General features: G+C 50.0%; 1 protein-coding gene across 1 annotated transcript; it reads right to left on the reverse strand.

Moving 5' to 3' along the window:
* Nucleotides 1-8518: 8518 nt before the first annotated feature.
* On the reverse strand, nucleotides 8519-10650 carry JR316_0000298 (uncharacterized protein; the record flags this gene model as incomplete). The annotated part of the gene is made up of 2 exons (XM_047886113.1): nucleotides 8519-8676; nucleotides 8835-10650. 2 exons carry the CDS (start codon nucleotides 10648-10650, stop codon nucleotides 8519-8521), a joined length of 1974 nt encoding a protein of 657 aa, XP_047753859.1.
* Nucleotides 10651-13045: the final 2395 nt, after the last annotated feature.

Consider the following 13045-nt stretch of genomic DNA (forward strand, 5'->3'; position numbering starts at 1 on the left):
GGGCCATCACCAACTTTGATGACCCTGAATCTAAAAAGGCGCTTCCAGTTGGCACGAAAGCGCCACATTTTATCCCACTTTGGGCGAAAAGATTTGATGTTACGAAATTCAATAATTTCATCCATATTGATCTTCATCTCCACACATGGTTAAGTTGGGTTGAGCCACGACAGCCACTTGCAACACTGTTCGCAACTGTCTTGGGTCATATGTCTGCCTCTCAGATAGTCTCTTGTGTCGGATTTATAAATACTGACTGCGTGAACAATTCAACTTAGCGTGATCAGTTGCTCAGGTGTTCAGTGGCCAACCGGCAGGCTGAGAGTCAATAAAGCCGGTCAATAGGTCCGCGTCTCTGCATTCTGTGAGAAGCGCTGATTTACAAATAGTTGTCACAGCCAAGTGCTGCTTAATGAATTTTAGCAGAGTAGATGATGGCAAATGATGGCTCGGTGTTAAAATTGGAATTCCTGTTTATGCACTGGTTCTTGCCTTGTTTACTCCACCCAACGATTGGCCAACGGATGCGCAAATATACTTATCGCTAAAGCACGCAATGCGGGTCTGGAGGCCCAAGTTACCCAAGGTCGAAATGAACTCCATTTGAGGGACACTCCGTCTCCCATAAGAAATATTTTCCTAGTGTATTCCGGATCGTCCAGACGCTCACGCGACGGGTGTTACATATGTGTTGAATTTGTGGCCAAGGTTTGAAGAGAAAAAAAAAATATTATCCAGGCTATCGCCCCGCCTTGACACACTCCTTCTGGCCGCCTTGCGCGCCGTGTACATGGTTCTGGGATATGATGGTTGAATCAATTCATAAAACTCAGTCTGTCAACCGCATCTAGTCCTTCTTTGCTTTGATGAAGTCCACCTGGGCCTTGGGAAACGCCTCGTATTGTTAACATCCATTCCATATTTGAAGTCGGTGCTTCTTGAAGGCACCATAGGTCATTCACGGAGATACCTGGTTCTAACTGCCGTGTTAACATCTCATGAAAATAGAACAAGCGGCCTGTATCGAGCGATACCCGATAAATCGGCACATATTGTGTCTATTAGTACTGCAGAGTCGTAGAGAACAAGGCTCTTTGGAGAAACAATCTAGAGGACGAGCTCGGGTAAGATATGGACCTGGTCCCATACGGCGGTAGTAAGGCGAGCGAGGAGATAATATCTGATCACGGAGCGAAGACGCCATAAAATCGTCGAGAAGGACCAGAAGCACGCGCGTCGATGCAGATACAGAGCTGTATCTCCAGTGATTGACGCTACGAATTCTGCGCTAAGGTAGAAGATAGAGTAATTAGCTCGAGCATAAATTGCTTGTCGCTCGCTGGTGTTGGTGTCAATAAACTTCAATGTCTTTTGGAGAAACGAATTCGACTTCCCTAGCGATTGATTGCGACGTCCTTCCTCCCCCACAGTCTCATTTGGCTTCAATATCGTCCGAGTCTGGTTTAGTACACGCACCGTCATGTGGGCTCATACCGTGGCGTAGTGTGCCCATTCAAGTGGCGATCCTGCGGAACTAGAAGGAAGACCGGGATGAAAATCGTCATCATATCATGGAAATCGAGAGCGAAAACGAAGGAACATCAAGAGAGCACGGGCCCCAACAAGCTACAGACAACATCAGTCAAGTAAACTTCGCCTGCGAAGCTCAAGGAGAAGGAGATATGTCAATACGCTGCACGCGGCGGTGGCAACTAATACAATGCCAATTAAATCCATTTGACTGCGTAGTAAACAATGAAACTCGAAATAGACTGATGTCTCCAAAGGTCAGAACTTCCAGGACGGAGCCACTGACCGAGACGTAGTGTCCAAGGTCCTGCGACGTATACATATCAAGCCCACGGGTATTCTTGAGTGTCCGAAATGGAGAGAAGACTCGATCGTTGTACCATTATATTACTGACAAGGATATCGTCAAGCTCCGAGGACGAGACTCTCGCGATAAGCTGGCTAACAGAACAGGTGGTCTACTAGCATTGTCAGAGGAAGGCGAGTACCGAACGTCTGCCCACCACCTTTCTCATAGCTCCTCCGAGTATTTGGTGCTTTCATTCTATAGATATGCTACGCCCGGGAGCATCAAAGCTGTCTGCACATGCTGGAGAACCCAGGTATACTACAGCAGAACGCTGCGGCAGGGCCTCATTAGTTGGATTACAGTCGTAATGAACAGTTTGTATGCACTTGATGTGCACACTCCAAAACAATGTCGTGCATGCCAATGATGATATTATCGTCTATCGTTCTTCTAACTGCTGCTTCTTTGTCTCCCATGATCGTTAAACGGAAATAAGGTCCCGTTCGGAATGCCGTCCTCTATTGCGAGCGAGGTATGCGAGCAAGATTTAGCATTGAATCAAAGTTCAACACGAATAATCATTCCAGGATTTCTAGCCACTCGGAGTCGTGCTAGAGTACCCGGACAAGAGCACCACGACAGATGATCAGTTTGTAAACCCAGCACCTCCAGTGAGAAACCGTAGTCCGAGCGTACAAAAGAGAAATAAGAAACACCCGATCGCAGGACAAAGTAGGCAGAACCAGTCACCCATCCATGGATAACAGAAATAGTTTCCAATCTCATCACCCAGAACTTTTTTTTTCCACCCTCCAAAAAAGGGCCCAGCACGGTCGGAAGCGGTGTCTATTCTTGATAGCGCTGTCGCAATCATCATACAGAAGGGAAAGCACCAAGAAAGAACAAGTACCCAGGCTCGGTCCCAGCCAAACATTTGCTCACGGGGCCGGGGCGGGGGTGTGTGCGAAAAATAGCAGGGACGCCTTCCAGGTTTAAGCTGAGGGCGTGGATATCTTGGGGGTCCACAGCGACAAAATAGGCCCGGAGTCATGGGCGACAAGAAGAAGGCGTGGCTATAAATATCCCAGGACCATGACTGGCGCGAAAAAAAGCATGCGTGGGTGCGCTAGGTGGGTGGGTCGAGTTGGTACTGACATGGACACCTTCGCCCCGGGAAGGGGTATTGCGCAGCAGCCCCCCCTCTGCAGCCCTGCCCTCTCCACTGGTACACCCAAAAACGAGGGGGGGTTCTCCCGGCTCCGTATCAGGACCCATGGTAGCAGAAGGACTGACCCTCGCTGTCTGATCATATGAGCCCGGGAGAGGCGTTAATTCCAGACGCGCTGAGATCAACTGACACTCTCCAGAGTAGCTTGCACCCAGCAGTTCGCCACCAGCCAACCCGCCGGCGCCGACGCGGTGGGTGGCATGATGTATGTCATCCTGAATTGTTTTGGTTTTACAGATTGCACGGCGTACTTTCTAGAAGCCTGAAGAGAATTGAAAGAAGAAAGAAAAAACGGAGGTAAAGCAAATTTTCTTGTTCATCTCTATCCCAACGCGAGGTATTTCGAAGAGGTTGGCAACGCGACATGTATGGAAGCTTGAACGACGCGAGACGCGCGCAGAGATACGAGCAGGACACGCGGGCCTTGGCCGTCCAGAAGAAGAACCATAAAGGCATGCGTTTGAAATAACGGTTGCAGGCTAGCACACAGATAGAAACGATAGAACAGGACAGGATAGGCAGGAACAGAGATAGATCTGGGAGCGTTCAGGCAGTATATCAAAGACACCAGATGCCTCCTACAGAATCACTCGAATAAAACCCGCACAGTGTACATCTAAAAGTGAGGGTGAGATAAAAACACTGCCATTTGTCATACAACCTTTCTGGTTTAAGGTTTGAGCCATTACCTTTTTGTCATGCGAAAAAAAAAGGTAGTAGTATAGTATAGTAGCCAGCAGCAAGCACCGTGACCACTCCCAAAAAAGAGTTGAGCAGTGTACCGTGGGCGACTGAAGAGACGAGACAAGCCCCGCACTGACGCCAGAGCAGTTTCAATTGCCCCTGGGCACGCACGACACGCTTGCGGATGACATTGATCATGATCATGACACCGAGGACTGCTGCCGCCTGCCAGAAAAAGCGCTCCCACACCGCTCACGGCTCATGATCACGGCCTCCTCGACATCTGTACGTGTAAATTGTCATTCGGGATGCGCCGTCGCGGGGCATGTCATTTGTATTAAATAAATTGAAGCGGCGGTGGTTGGGACGCACACTGCATATAAGCGGGATCATAATCATGACAGAGCGTTGAGAGTTTCAGAACCCGAAAGAACACCTTGAACGGGAAGTGTCGGAAGAAAGTGGTGGAAATGAGCCTGGAAAGCAACGCGACTGCGCGAGGATGGCGTCGTGACCCGTTGCGTACCCGGGAGACGCAGGGCCAGTGCCCAACGGCCTCTGAATAGATTGCCAGATAGATAGATTAGGATGTGATAGAATAGAATAGAACTGGACTGAGAACAGATTGCAGAACACACCAACCAGATAGATGGGTCGATCGATGGCTCCGAGTCCCTTTGACAATCTGGGGTAAAGAGCACGAGTAAAAAATCATACCGTCATCCAGCTGGCACACTGTGGGGAAAAATTCGAATTGAAAGAGAGACGAAGGAAAAAAGGAACTGACTGGCTGGCTGGCTGAGTGGTTCCATCCAAGGTTCACGTTCACCGTTACGTTCAACGTTCAGCATTGAACCTGTTGCGTGGGGAGGGGCAAGAGAGACACCCCAGCACCTGATCGAGTGTTTCCCAAACGGTAAACGGACACACAGTAGCAGCGAGCACGGAAAATCACGCTCGACTGTGCATTCCATCATAGTATATTCATAAGTAGCAATCTTGAATCAACCGTGTCATTTGACATTCTTATCCTTCTGTTACCGCAAACGCACACCGCAAACGGAATGTATGGAGTGGTACGTCGTATGTGCTAAAGGCAAAAAATAACGCGCGCACAAGGCCCAGGGTGGGACACTGGACACTGGACACTGGACACCAAGAATCCATCAGCATCAACATCAACATCAGTGGCACCACCGCGAAAAAGCCCAGCTGAAAAAAACACGAACACGGTCGGTCAAAAACAAAAAAGACGCGAAAATAGCACGTTAGCAGATGGACGAAACATGTCAGACCAAGTTTTTTTGTTTTTTTGCCCACGGACACGAAAGTGAGTAAATCTGAAATCACTTGACTCTGAGAGACAGGCGAGGGGGGTTAGGTGCCAAAAATAGGACTCAGGATCATGATCAGCCAAGTCGGACCCTGGACGCTTTTTCACTGTCAGGCGTTCACGTAATGGGGACACCCACTGTTTCGCAATCAATACATTAACCCCGAAACTGACCAGCCAGTCTACTCTAAATGCAAGAAACAAGGACACCGCATCCATTGTCCAAACCTCAACTCAACGTTTCAAATTTCAACGTTTCGTTCAACGTTCAACGTTCAACGTTCAACTTCAGGCTGTTCAACCGCAACCGACCTAAAAATATACCAACAACGTCGACATGGGGTTACTTAGCTCTCGCCTTCGCCCTTCGGCAATTATAAAAAAAACCTTATGTAACACATTGAATATGTATGTATGGTATGGATTATTGACAATGACAACCTTACACAGTGCACAGTGCACACCGAGACCGACCGGAGCAAATTAGCAAATTAACCATATCCATCCATTGACATATGCGACCGACACCCCTCCCAATTATTCAAGTTCTCGATCGAAGGACGGTGCTGGGAAAACCCTCACGGCGGTACACATACACATACTCACACTTGAGATCATGATCATGATCATGAAGAAGAAGCGAACTGGGCCGCGAGAGCAAAAGGCACCGAACAGTTAGAACTCCCGACGTCCGTACATGATTCGAGTTCTTCTGCGGCTTTCACGAATCAGGTATCAGTAAATCAGAAATTACGATCGTCATCACACCAAAACACGAAAGAGAGAGATAGAGAAAACAGAGACAGAGACTGATCCCATTAATAAACAAGAACGCCGGTGTATCAACAGAAGGGGAAAGGAAAGGAAAGAGGGGGGTGTCCCTTCTCCCTGCTTCGTCCACATGACAATAACTATCTGAAAAATAGGGTAGGGTAGGTAAGGTAAGGGTAAGGTAAGATAAGATAGGGTAGGGTAAGGTTATTGATTGATTGGTAAGGTAGGAGTTGTAAAATAGCAGAAACAGAAACGGATCAGCTGAATAGGCAGTTACATATCATACTTTGTTTGTTATTGGATTGTTAATAAAATACGGAAAAGATAAAGAAGAAAAAGACGAAGGAGGAGGAGGGTGGGGAGATGGTGATGATGACGATGATGAAGGAAGCAGAAGAAGAAAGCGGGTTTAGATAATGTATAGTTTAAAAGGGAGCATAGCATATGTGGTATTGTGCGGATTTATTATCGTCATTGTCACTGTTGTTGATGTTGACGTTGTTATTGATGTCGGGTGTGCGGGTGCATGGCTATTGTTGTTGTTTTGAAATAAAATAAGATAAAGCGGTTGACAGGACAGGTTGCGGAGGGCTAGAGCTGGAAGGAAAAATAAAACACGAGATGCGAGATGTGGAATCGAGAATTGAGAATCGGGATGGGTATGTATGTCTGTCACGGTATGTCGAGATCGATTGGTCGATTGACAATGGCGATTGGCGATGGCGATGAGGGACGAGGGATGGCGTCGAACAAGAACCGAAGGAAGGAAGGAAAGAAAGAAAGAAGGAAGAAAGAAGCAGACCCGGAGCCGGCACCAAAACAAAAAAAGAAAAAAACAATCATACGCATATCTCCTCATCATAAAACAAGTGCAAGTATAGCGTCGTCCAAAACGCCTCGACTCGACTCGAAGATTGAAGACAATGAAAAACTTCAAGCTTCAAGGGGTGATGATCGCTTTAGTTTTAGTTTTAGTTTAAGCATGAGCATGAGCTTGAGCTTCTCTTCGCCTTGACCTTCCTTGACATTCGCTTTCGCCTTCGCAGCCGACCGGGCCCATCCACCCACCCCCCACCCCCCACGAGGTCGCTCGGTATCAGAACCAAAAACAGACAAAGGCAGAAAGACACATATCATATCAAGAATGAATATAAAAAAGAAGGGGTGAAAATGAAAGGGACAAGAAGGGGAAAGAAGTAGGGGAAGGACATAAAGCAACTTTGAAAGAAAGAAAGAAAGAAGAAAGGAAGGAAGGAAGGAGCATAAAGCATAAAGCGAAACTTGAGATGAGATGAGATGAAATGGCATGAAATGAGATGGCATGAAATAAAATGAAATGAAAAACACGCAAAAAAGCGAGCGAGCGTGAAGGAGGGATGGCGGATGGCGGATGGGCTGTGCGATGACCGATAAGTGAGACGACATGTAGCGGAGGGAAGTCGGGGGCAAGCGGACGAGGGACTAAGCACGAACACGCACGAGCGCGGTGCGAAAAAACACAGATACATACACCCCAACATGCGCTGCGCTGCGCAAGACCCGAAATGAACATACGAAAGAAAAAAAAAACATAAAAAAGACATAATGGCGCTGTCGGACAAAGTTTAGATTTAAATTTCGGTGGCGGATGCTTGGCGTGGAAGGGAAGGAAGGGTAATGGGGGGGTCGAAGGGGGCGGAGGGTAGGACATAGATAGAATGAATGTCTGCTGTGTGCTGTGTGCTTGGAGAACGGGAAGAGGTGGGCCGGGGCGAATGTTAATTTTAAAGTCTGTTTGCCGCGATGCATGAGAGTCGAAAAAAAGAGGGTATGAAGAGACGACAGGATGACAGAGGGAGAGAGGAGCCAAGGAATGTGAATGTGTGGGAGGGCGGTGGGTGGGTGGGGAGGAAAAACAAAATAGAATTGAAAGTTTTTGATGGTTATAAAAAAAAACACCAAAAAAGAAGAAGCATACTCGTAAAAATGTACTTGGTACACAGTTTTTTTGCTCTTCTCACAGCCGCCCGAAGTGTTAACGTTAAACCCCAGAAAAATTGAAATCAATAAAAAATTGTGATGATAAAGACAACGTGTTGAAAAATGTGTGCTTGTGTGTGTGTATGTATGCGGGATAGACGATGCAGGTACTGAAATACGATGCGATGCGCGGAAGCCATGGATGCTATGCTGATGCCCAAAAACCAAAAAAATAGAGGAAATAAAGACGATAAGAAAAAAAAATGAGTAAGGGAAAATTGAGATTGAATGTCCAATGAGCATTCGCTTGAGTGGTCGTCTGAAAAAAAAGAGTTGGTGAATGGATAAGAGACGATTGGAGAGCAGGCAGGCAAGGGAAAAAAAGAACACAGGTCCTTCAGAGACCTGGAGAGGACATGAGATGGACAGGCAGGGACATCGGCGAACGGCGAACGGCGGGGTTGGGGGTGGGAGTGGAGAGAATGGCAGGTAGTCGCAGTACTGGGTCGTCGGTGTTCGCGTGAGATTGCGAACAGGATTGGTGGTGAGCAGCTGAGGGTCTGAGTGGCGAATATGACATATGTTCGGAGGAACCACGGCGAAAAGCATGTCCAACGGTCAACCCACAGTGAAAGAGAGATAGTCTGCCCCAAAAATAAGCCTTGCGAATCGCCGAGATGCTTTGTATTCGCCGCCGTGCCCAATCTTGCCTCTCCCAGGTTCAGCTCTGCGTCGACTTGCGTCGCGACGACCCTGACGAGCCGCTGTTGGGCACTGTGACGCCCTCCTGCACATAGTCCTTGTGCACCCGCATGTGCTGCCCAAGGTTGTCGTGCCTGCTAAAGTCCTTGCCACAGCCAGGATACAGGCATTTGTGTGCTGCAAAATAGACACGCGGTTAGTTCCTAGTCCAAAATAGCACAACAGAGCAGGGCCAAGATCGAAAAGCCAAATGTCGCCAGCCGTCAAGCCAAAGCCAAAGCCAAAACCAAAACCCAAGCGCAAAGGGGAAAGAAATAAGCAGAGAGACAACTCACGTTTCTCATAGGTGTGGATGCTTCGCACATGCCGCTTGAGGTGCTCGCCTCTCGCAAAGCATTTCCCACACCCGTCCACATCGCACAGGTACATCCGCGCCGCCTTGCCTCCCGCGTTCTGCCTCTTCCTCCCCGCACCGCTCGCCGCGCTACGCACATCCTCCAGCGACGACATCGTTGGCACTCGTCGTCCCCGCGATTTCTTCGTCAGATTCGGCACAGGGATCGGCACAGGGAGCGTGTTGGATGGCCGTAGGCGCCGTCTCGTCGCCGTCGTTGTTGTTGTTGTTGTGATGCCCGAAGAGCCAGAAAGCGACGACGCAGATCGCGGAGGGTGGGCAGACGAGGATGTGGTAGATGATGTAGAGTTGTACCTCCTTCCGCGCGCGCGTTCGTTGTACGCGCCGCTGTTGTCGTTGCTGCCGTGGTGGTCGAATCCATGTTCGCCGTTTCCGTTGTAAGTCGAGCCCTCGGGGTAATTGCTGGGATAAGGCGTATACCGCGCGGAAGAAGAGCGCGAACGAAGCGTGCGGCCCTCGTTCATGATATTGCTAAAGGGCACCGTCGCGCCATACTGCGCGTAGAGCTCGCCATCGGCTGAAGGGAATGTCGACTGCCTGCGCAAGCTGGTGCGACGCCTGGGCCGGGGCACGAATTCTGGGTCGTCCGGGTCGTCTTCGTCCTCCTCTGTCTCCTCCTCTGTCTCGCTGAGATCGCTGTCCTCGTACTCGCGCTTGATCTCTGGTTCAGCCTCTGCCTCGATGTCCTCTGACAAGTCTGACTCTTCGACTGGCATCTCCTCCTCGCCATCTTCATCGAGTACGTGCTGTTGCTGTTGCTGCTGGTGTTGCTGAATGCTGCTGTCGACGGCGCTGTGGAATTCTTCGTCGCCCTCACCATCCCGATCCGTGCCGTCCGCTACACTCTCAACACCCTCGCTCATATACTGCTGCTGCTGCTGCTGCTGCTGCTGATACTGGACCTGCTGGACGTCCTGCTGCTGGGTGTGGTCCCAGTCGTCCTCGCCCTCGGCGTCCTCCTCGCCGCCAATGTCCTCCTCCGGGGCACACACGGCCTCCTGTGGCACACCTGTCATGTCGATCGGCAGACCGCCAACGACGACGCCAGCCATGCCCAGGGCCATGCCGTCGATGGGGTCAAGACCCATGTCGAGGGGGACCATGTGGTGGGAGTGGTGGGAGGGCACGGAGCTGAGGTCGCTCTCTAGACTGGCGGTGCTGGCGAGAGACGCGCGACGGTCGTCGTTCCATGACTTGAGGTCGATGGTGGTGTGCTGGGGCTGGCAGACGGCGTAGTGGGATGGGTCATGGACGGCGGTAGAGAGATCTGTGTAGGCGGAGAGCGGGGAGACGGAGGGGCAGGAGTCTGTGACTGGGGAGAGCTCAGCGGGGTGGATTGTCTGAGCGTACTGGAAGGCGGGTCTGGCGAGTGGATGGAGGAGAGGCTGGGACTGTGGCTGGGGCTGGGGCTGGGAGGGAGGCTGGGGCTGGGAAGGAGTCTGGGAGTGGAAGGACTGGGGAGGATAGTAGGTGGCGGAGTGTGGATGGGATTGAAGCGGCTGGTGAAAAGCATGGGGATCGTAGAGGTCCTCCTGCTTGATCCTAGGCTGGTCGTGGTCTGGATACTGGGGCGCTGGGAGAGGGTAGCCCCAGTCGTCTGTGGCGAGGTCGTAAGAGTTGTTGTAGTAGGAAGCAGCACGGGGGATCTGCTTCTTGCTCTCGGGAGACCAGGACTGGGTAAAGTCGAGCTCGAGAGCTGGGTCGTAGTAGTCCTGCGAATGGAGTTGGTAGTTCATACTGGCGGTGGGGAGAATGGGCAGATAAACGCCAGCTGCGGTTATGTAGGATGTACATTTACATTATCTCGAATTAGCCAACTTCCAAGAATCCTGCGCCGATCCAATCCAGCTCAATCTCAGATCCCATATCCACTCTTTTGGGCCACCCCTCCGTCCTCCGGCCATCCCGATATTTACTATTAAAATTATTCGATCTCCGATGCGCGTCTAAAGAACATATCCAATAACAGTGCCTGATCCATTCTCACCTCAGCATGCAAAGACACACCGTGCCGTCGGCCGCCCTTCTGCCTCGATAAGGAAAACGACGACACAACGCCCAGCCATCTCCTCCCGGCTCTACTTTATTCGTCTAATCCATTTCTCCCTGTCTCTGTCCAACACTCGCTTTCCGAAATATAGTATACCCACCAGCTGCTCTCTGCAGACCCTCGTAGCGAACGGAGGACAACAAATTCCAGGCGCGCCAAGTCCACCTGTCTCAGAGTCTAGAACATTCGTCGCCCCACCTCCCCCGCCTCTCGCCTCTAATACTTTCTGCCTATTCTCTCTATTTTCTGTCCTTTTTTGCGTCCGTCTATCCATGACTCCGTCGGACGCTGACACTCCGCCTCCACGCCACTCCCCACATCTCCTCGACTCTTTTTTTCGGACTTGGGTTCTCGGTCATTTTAGGAAATCTAATCTGCTCAATGTGTGTGCGATGATAATATGTAGCTCTCTCCTCTCCTTTCCTCGCGTCCTTTACGATAAAAATTTTATATTTTGTTTGATCGATTGATCATGTACATGCGAGAGAAGACTTTCACGCTGCACCCAAGAACCATTTTTTCTCTATTGTCGCATCCGTTCGTTGTGTGTTCGCAGGCCTTGCGTCGTCGGCGTCCTGTCAGTGTGTCACGAGAATAGAACCCAGAGATACGTAGAAAGAAGAATCAAGAACCGATAGATAGAAGACGGAAGAACGAACACCTGTGATCGTAGAAGGACGCTAAAAAAATTTCCAGGGACTCAATGCGGATTCTCGTCCTCGTCCTCGTCGTCCCAAGTGCGGTGCGGTGCAGTGGTGGCCAAGTCCATCTGAGACGGCTGTGCGTCGTGGGCATGCGTGGGCCACACCCCACCCCACCCGTGCCCCCAATCGGTCGTGGTGCGGGGTGCCTTTTCTCGTGCCCCCCACACTCGGAATTTTCAGAGCTGCTATGACTATGAACCGTCAGAGGTAGTGACGTCGTCTTTCCTTTTTCCGAGGTTGTCTCTGCGTCTGTCCGTCATCCGTCGCGGATGACGCGGTGTGTTGATGGCAATTCTAGGACCTTTTTTCTTTTCATTCGTCCTCGCTCGCCATGGATATTGAGTCTCTGTCGTCATGCGCGGTCTCTATGTTATCGCCTTCAAGAACGCACGCCAGTGGATTGCATCACACCGAATAAAGCCAAATTTATTTGGATGGAAGATGCAGGCAGATGAGGACCTTCAGATCCCGGCCACACACACATACACATCCTGATAAATTTATAATATATTCGTAGATGCACGCTTATTATACAGCGTCCGGAGGACTTTACAAACGGGTCCAATGAGCCATTCGATTTTGATTCATCATATGCATCATTATATTACTTCGATTCAAGAAGCCACTCTAAAAATTTTCACCCAAATCAACCGCGTCAATTGTCAATATGGTACTAATAATTTATATATAGAGAACAAGCCAGAGCCGCCTTGGGTTCCACCTGTGTCGCGTGTATAATGTAGCCTTGGGGAATTCGTGCTGCATAAAGACGGTGCGCCGAACGAATTCTTTGGATTGTCCGGGGAAAGCGCGAACGGTGCGAGCGATTCGAGCGTGGGCACTGGGCGTGTGTTGTTGACTTACCTCTGCGCCCCCGCGTATATTGAAGCCAAACGGTACGAGCGCCTGGCGAAAGCTTGGAGTGGATCATACCTTGAGAGACGACGCAAGGTTTTACTGCGCCAGTGAATGAAGGTAGTGGTTCGATGCCGATCCCCGTGGGCCTACATCGGCGCGAGCGACCTTGAATCCAGAAATAGCACGCGTGACGCGAGCAGCAATCAATTAATCACCCACCTGGCACCCACACCATGCCATCATTCATCCACGAGCTAAGAAAGCATCGAGCACCGTCGCGTCATTATCATTATCAGTATCAGTATCACCCTCTCGGTCTCGTGGGTGCAGCACAAGGCCAAAAACAAGTGTGTCTATTATCTTCAATTCAATTCAGTTCCAACTCTATTAAATTTGATTCAGTTGTTGTAGGCATTTAGGCTGCGCTGTCAGTGATGGGCAGGATGTATCAACGCTCTCATCATCATCAGATTCTCAAGTTCAATTGTGGCGACTTGTCTAATATAATCCATCCTAAAT

The sequence above is a fragment of the Psilocybe cubensis genome, chromosome 1 (assembly GCF_017499595.1).
Source record: "Psilocybe cubensis strain MGC-MH-2018 chromosome 1, whole genome shotgun sequence".
Lineage (NCBI taxonomy): Eukaryota > Fungi > Basidiomycota > Agaricomycetes > Agaricales > Agrocybaceae > Psilocybe > Psilocybe cubensis.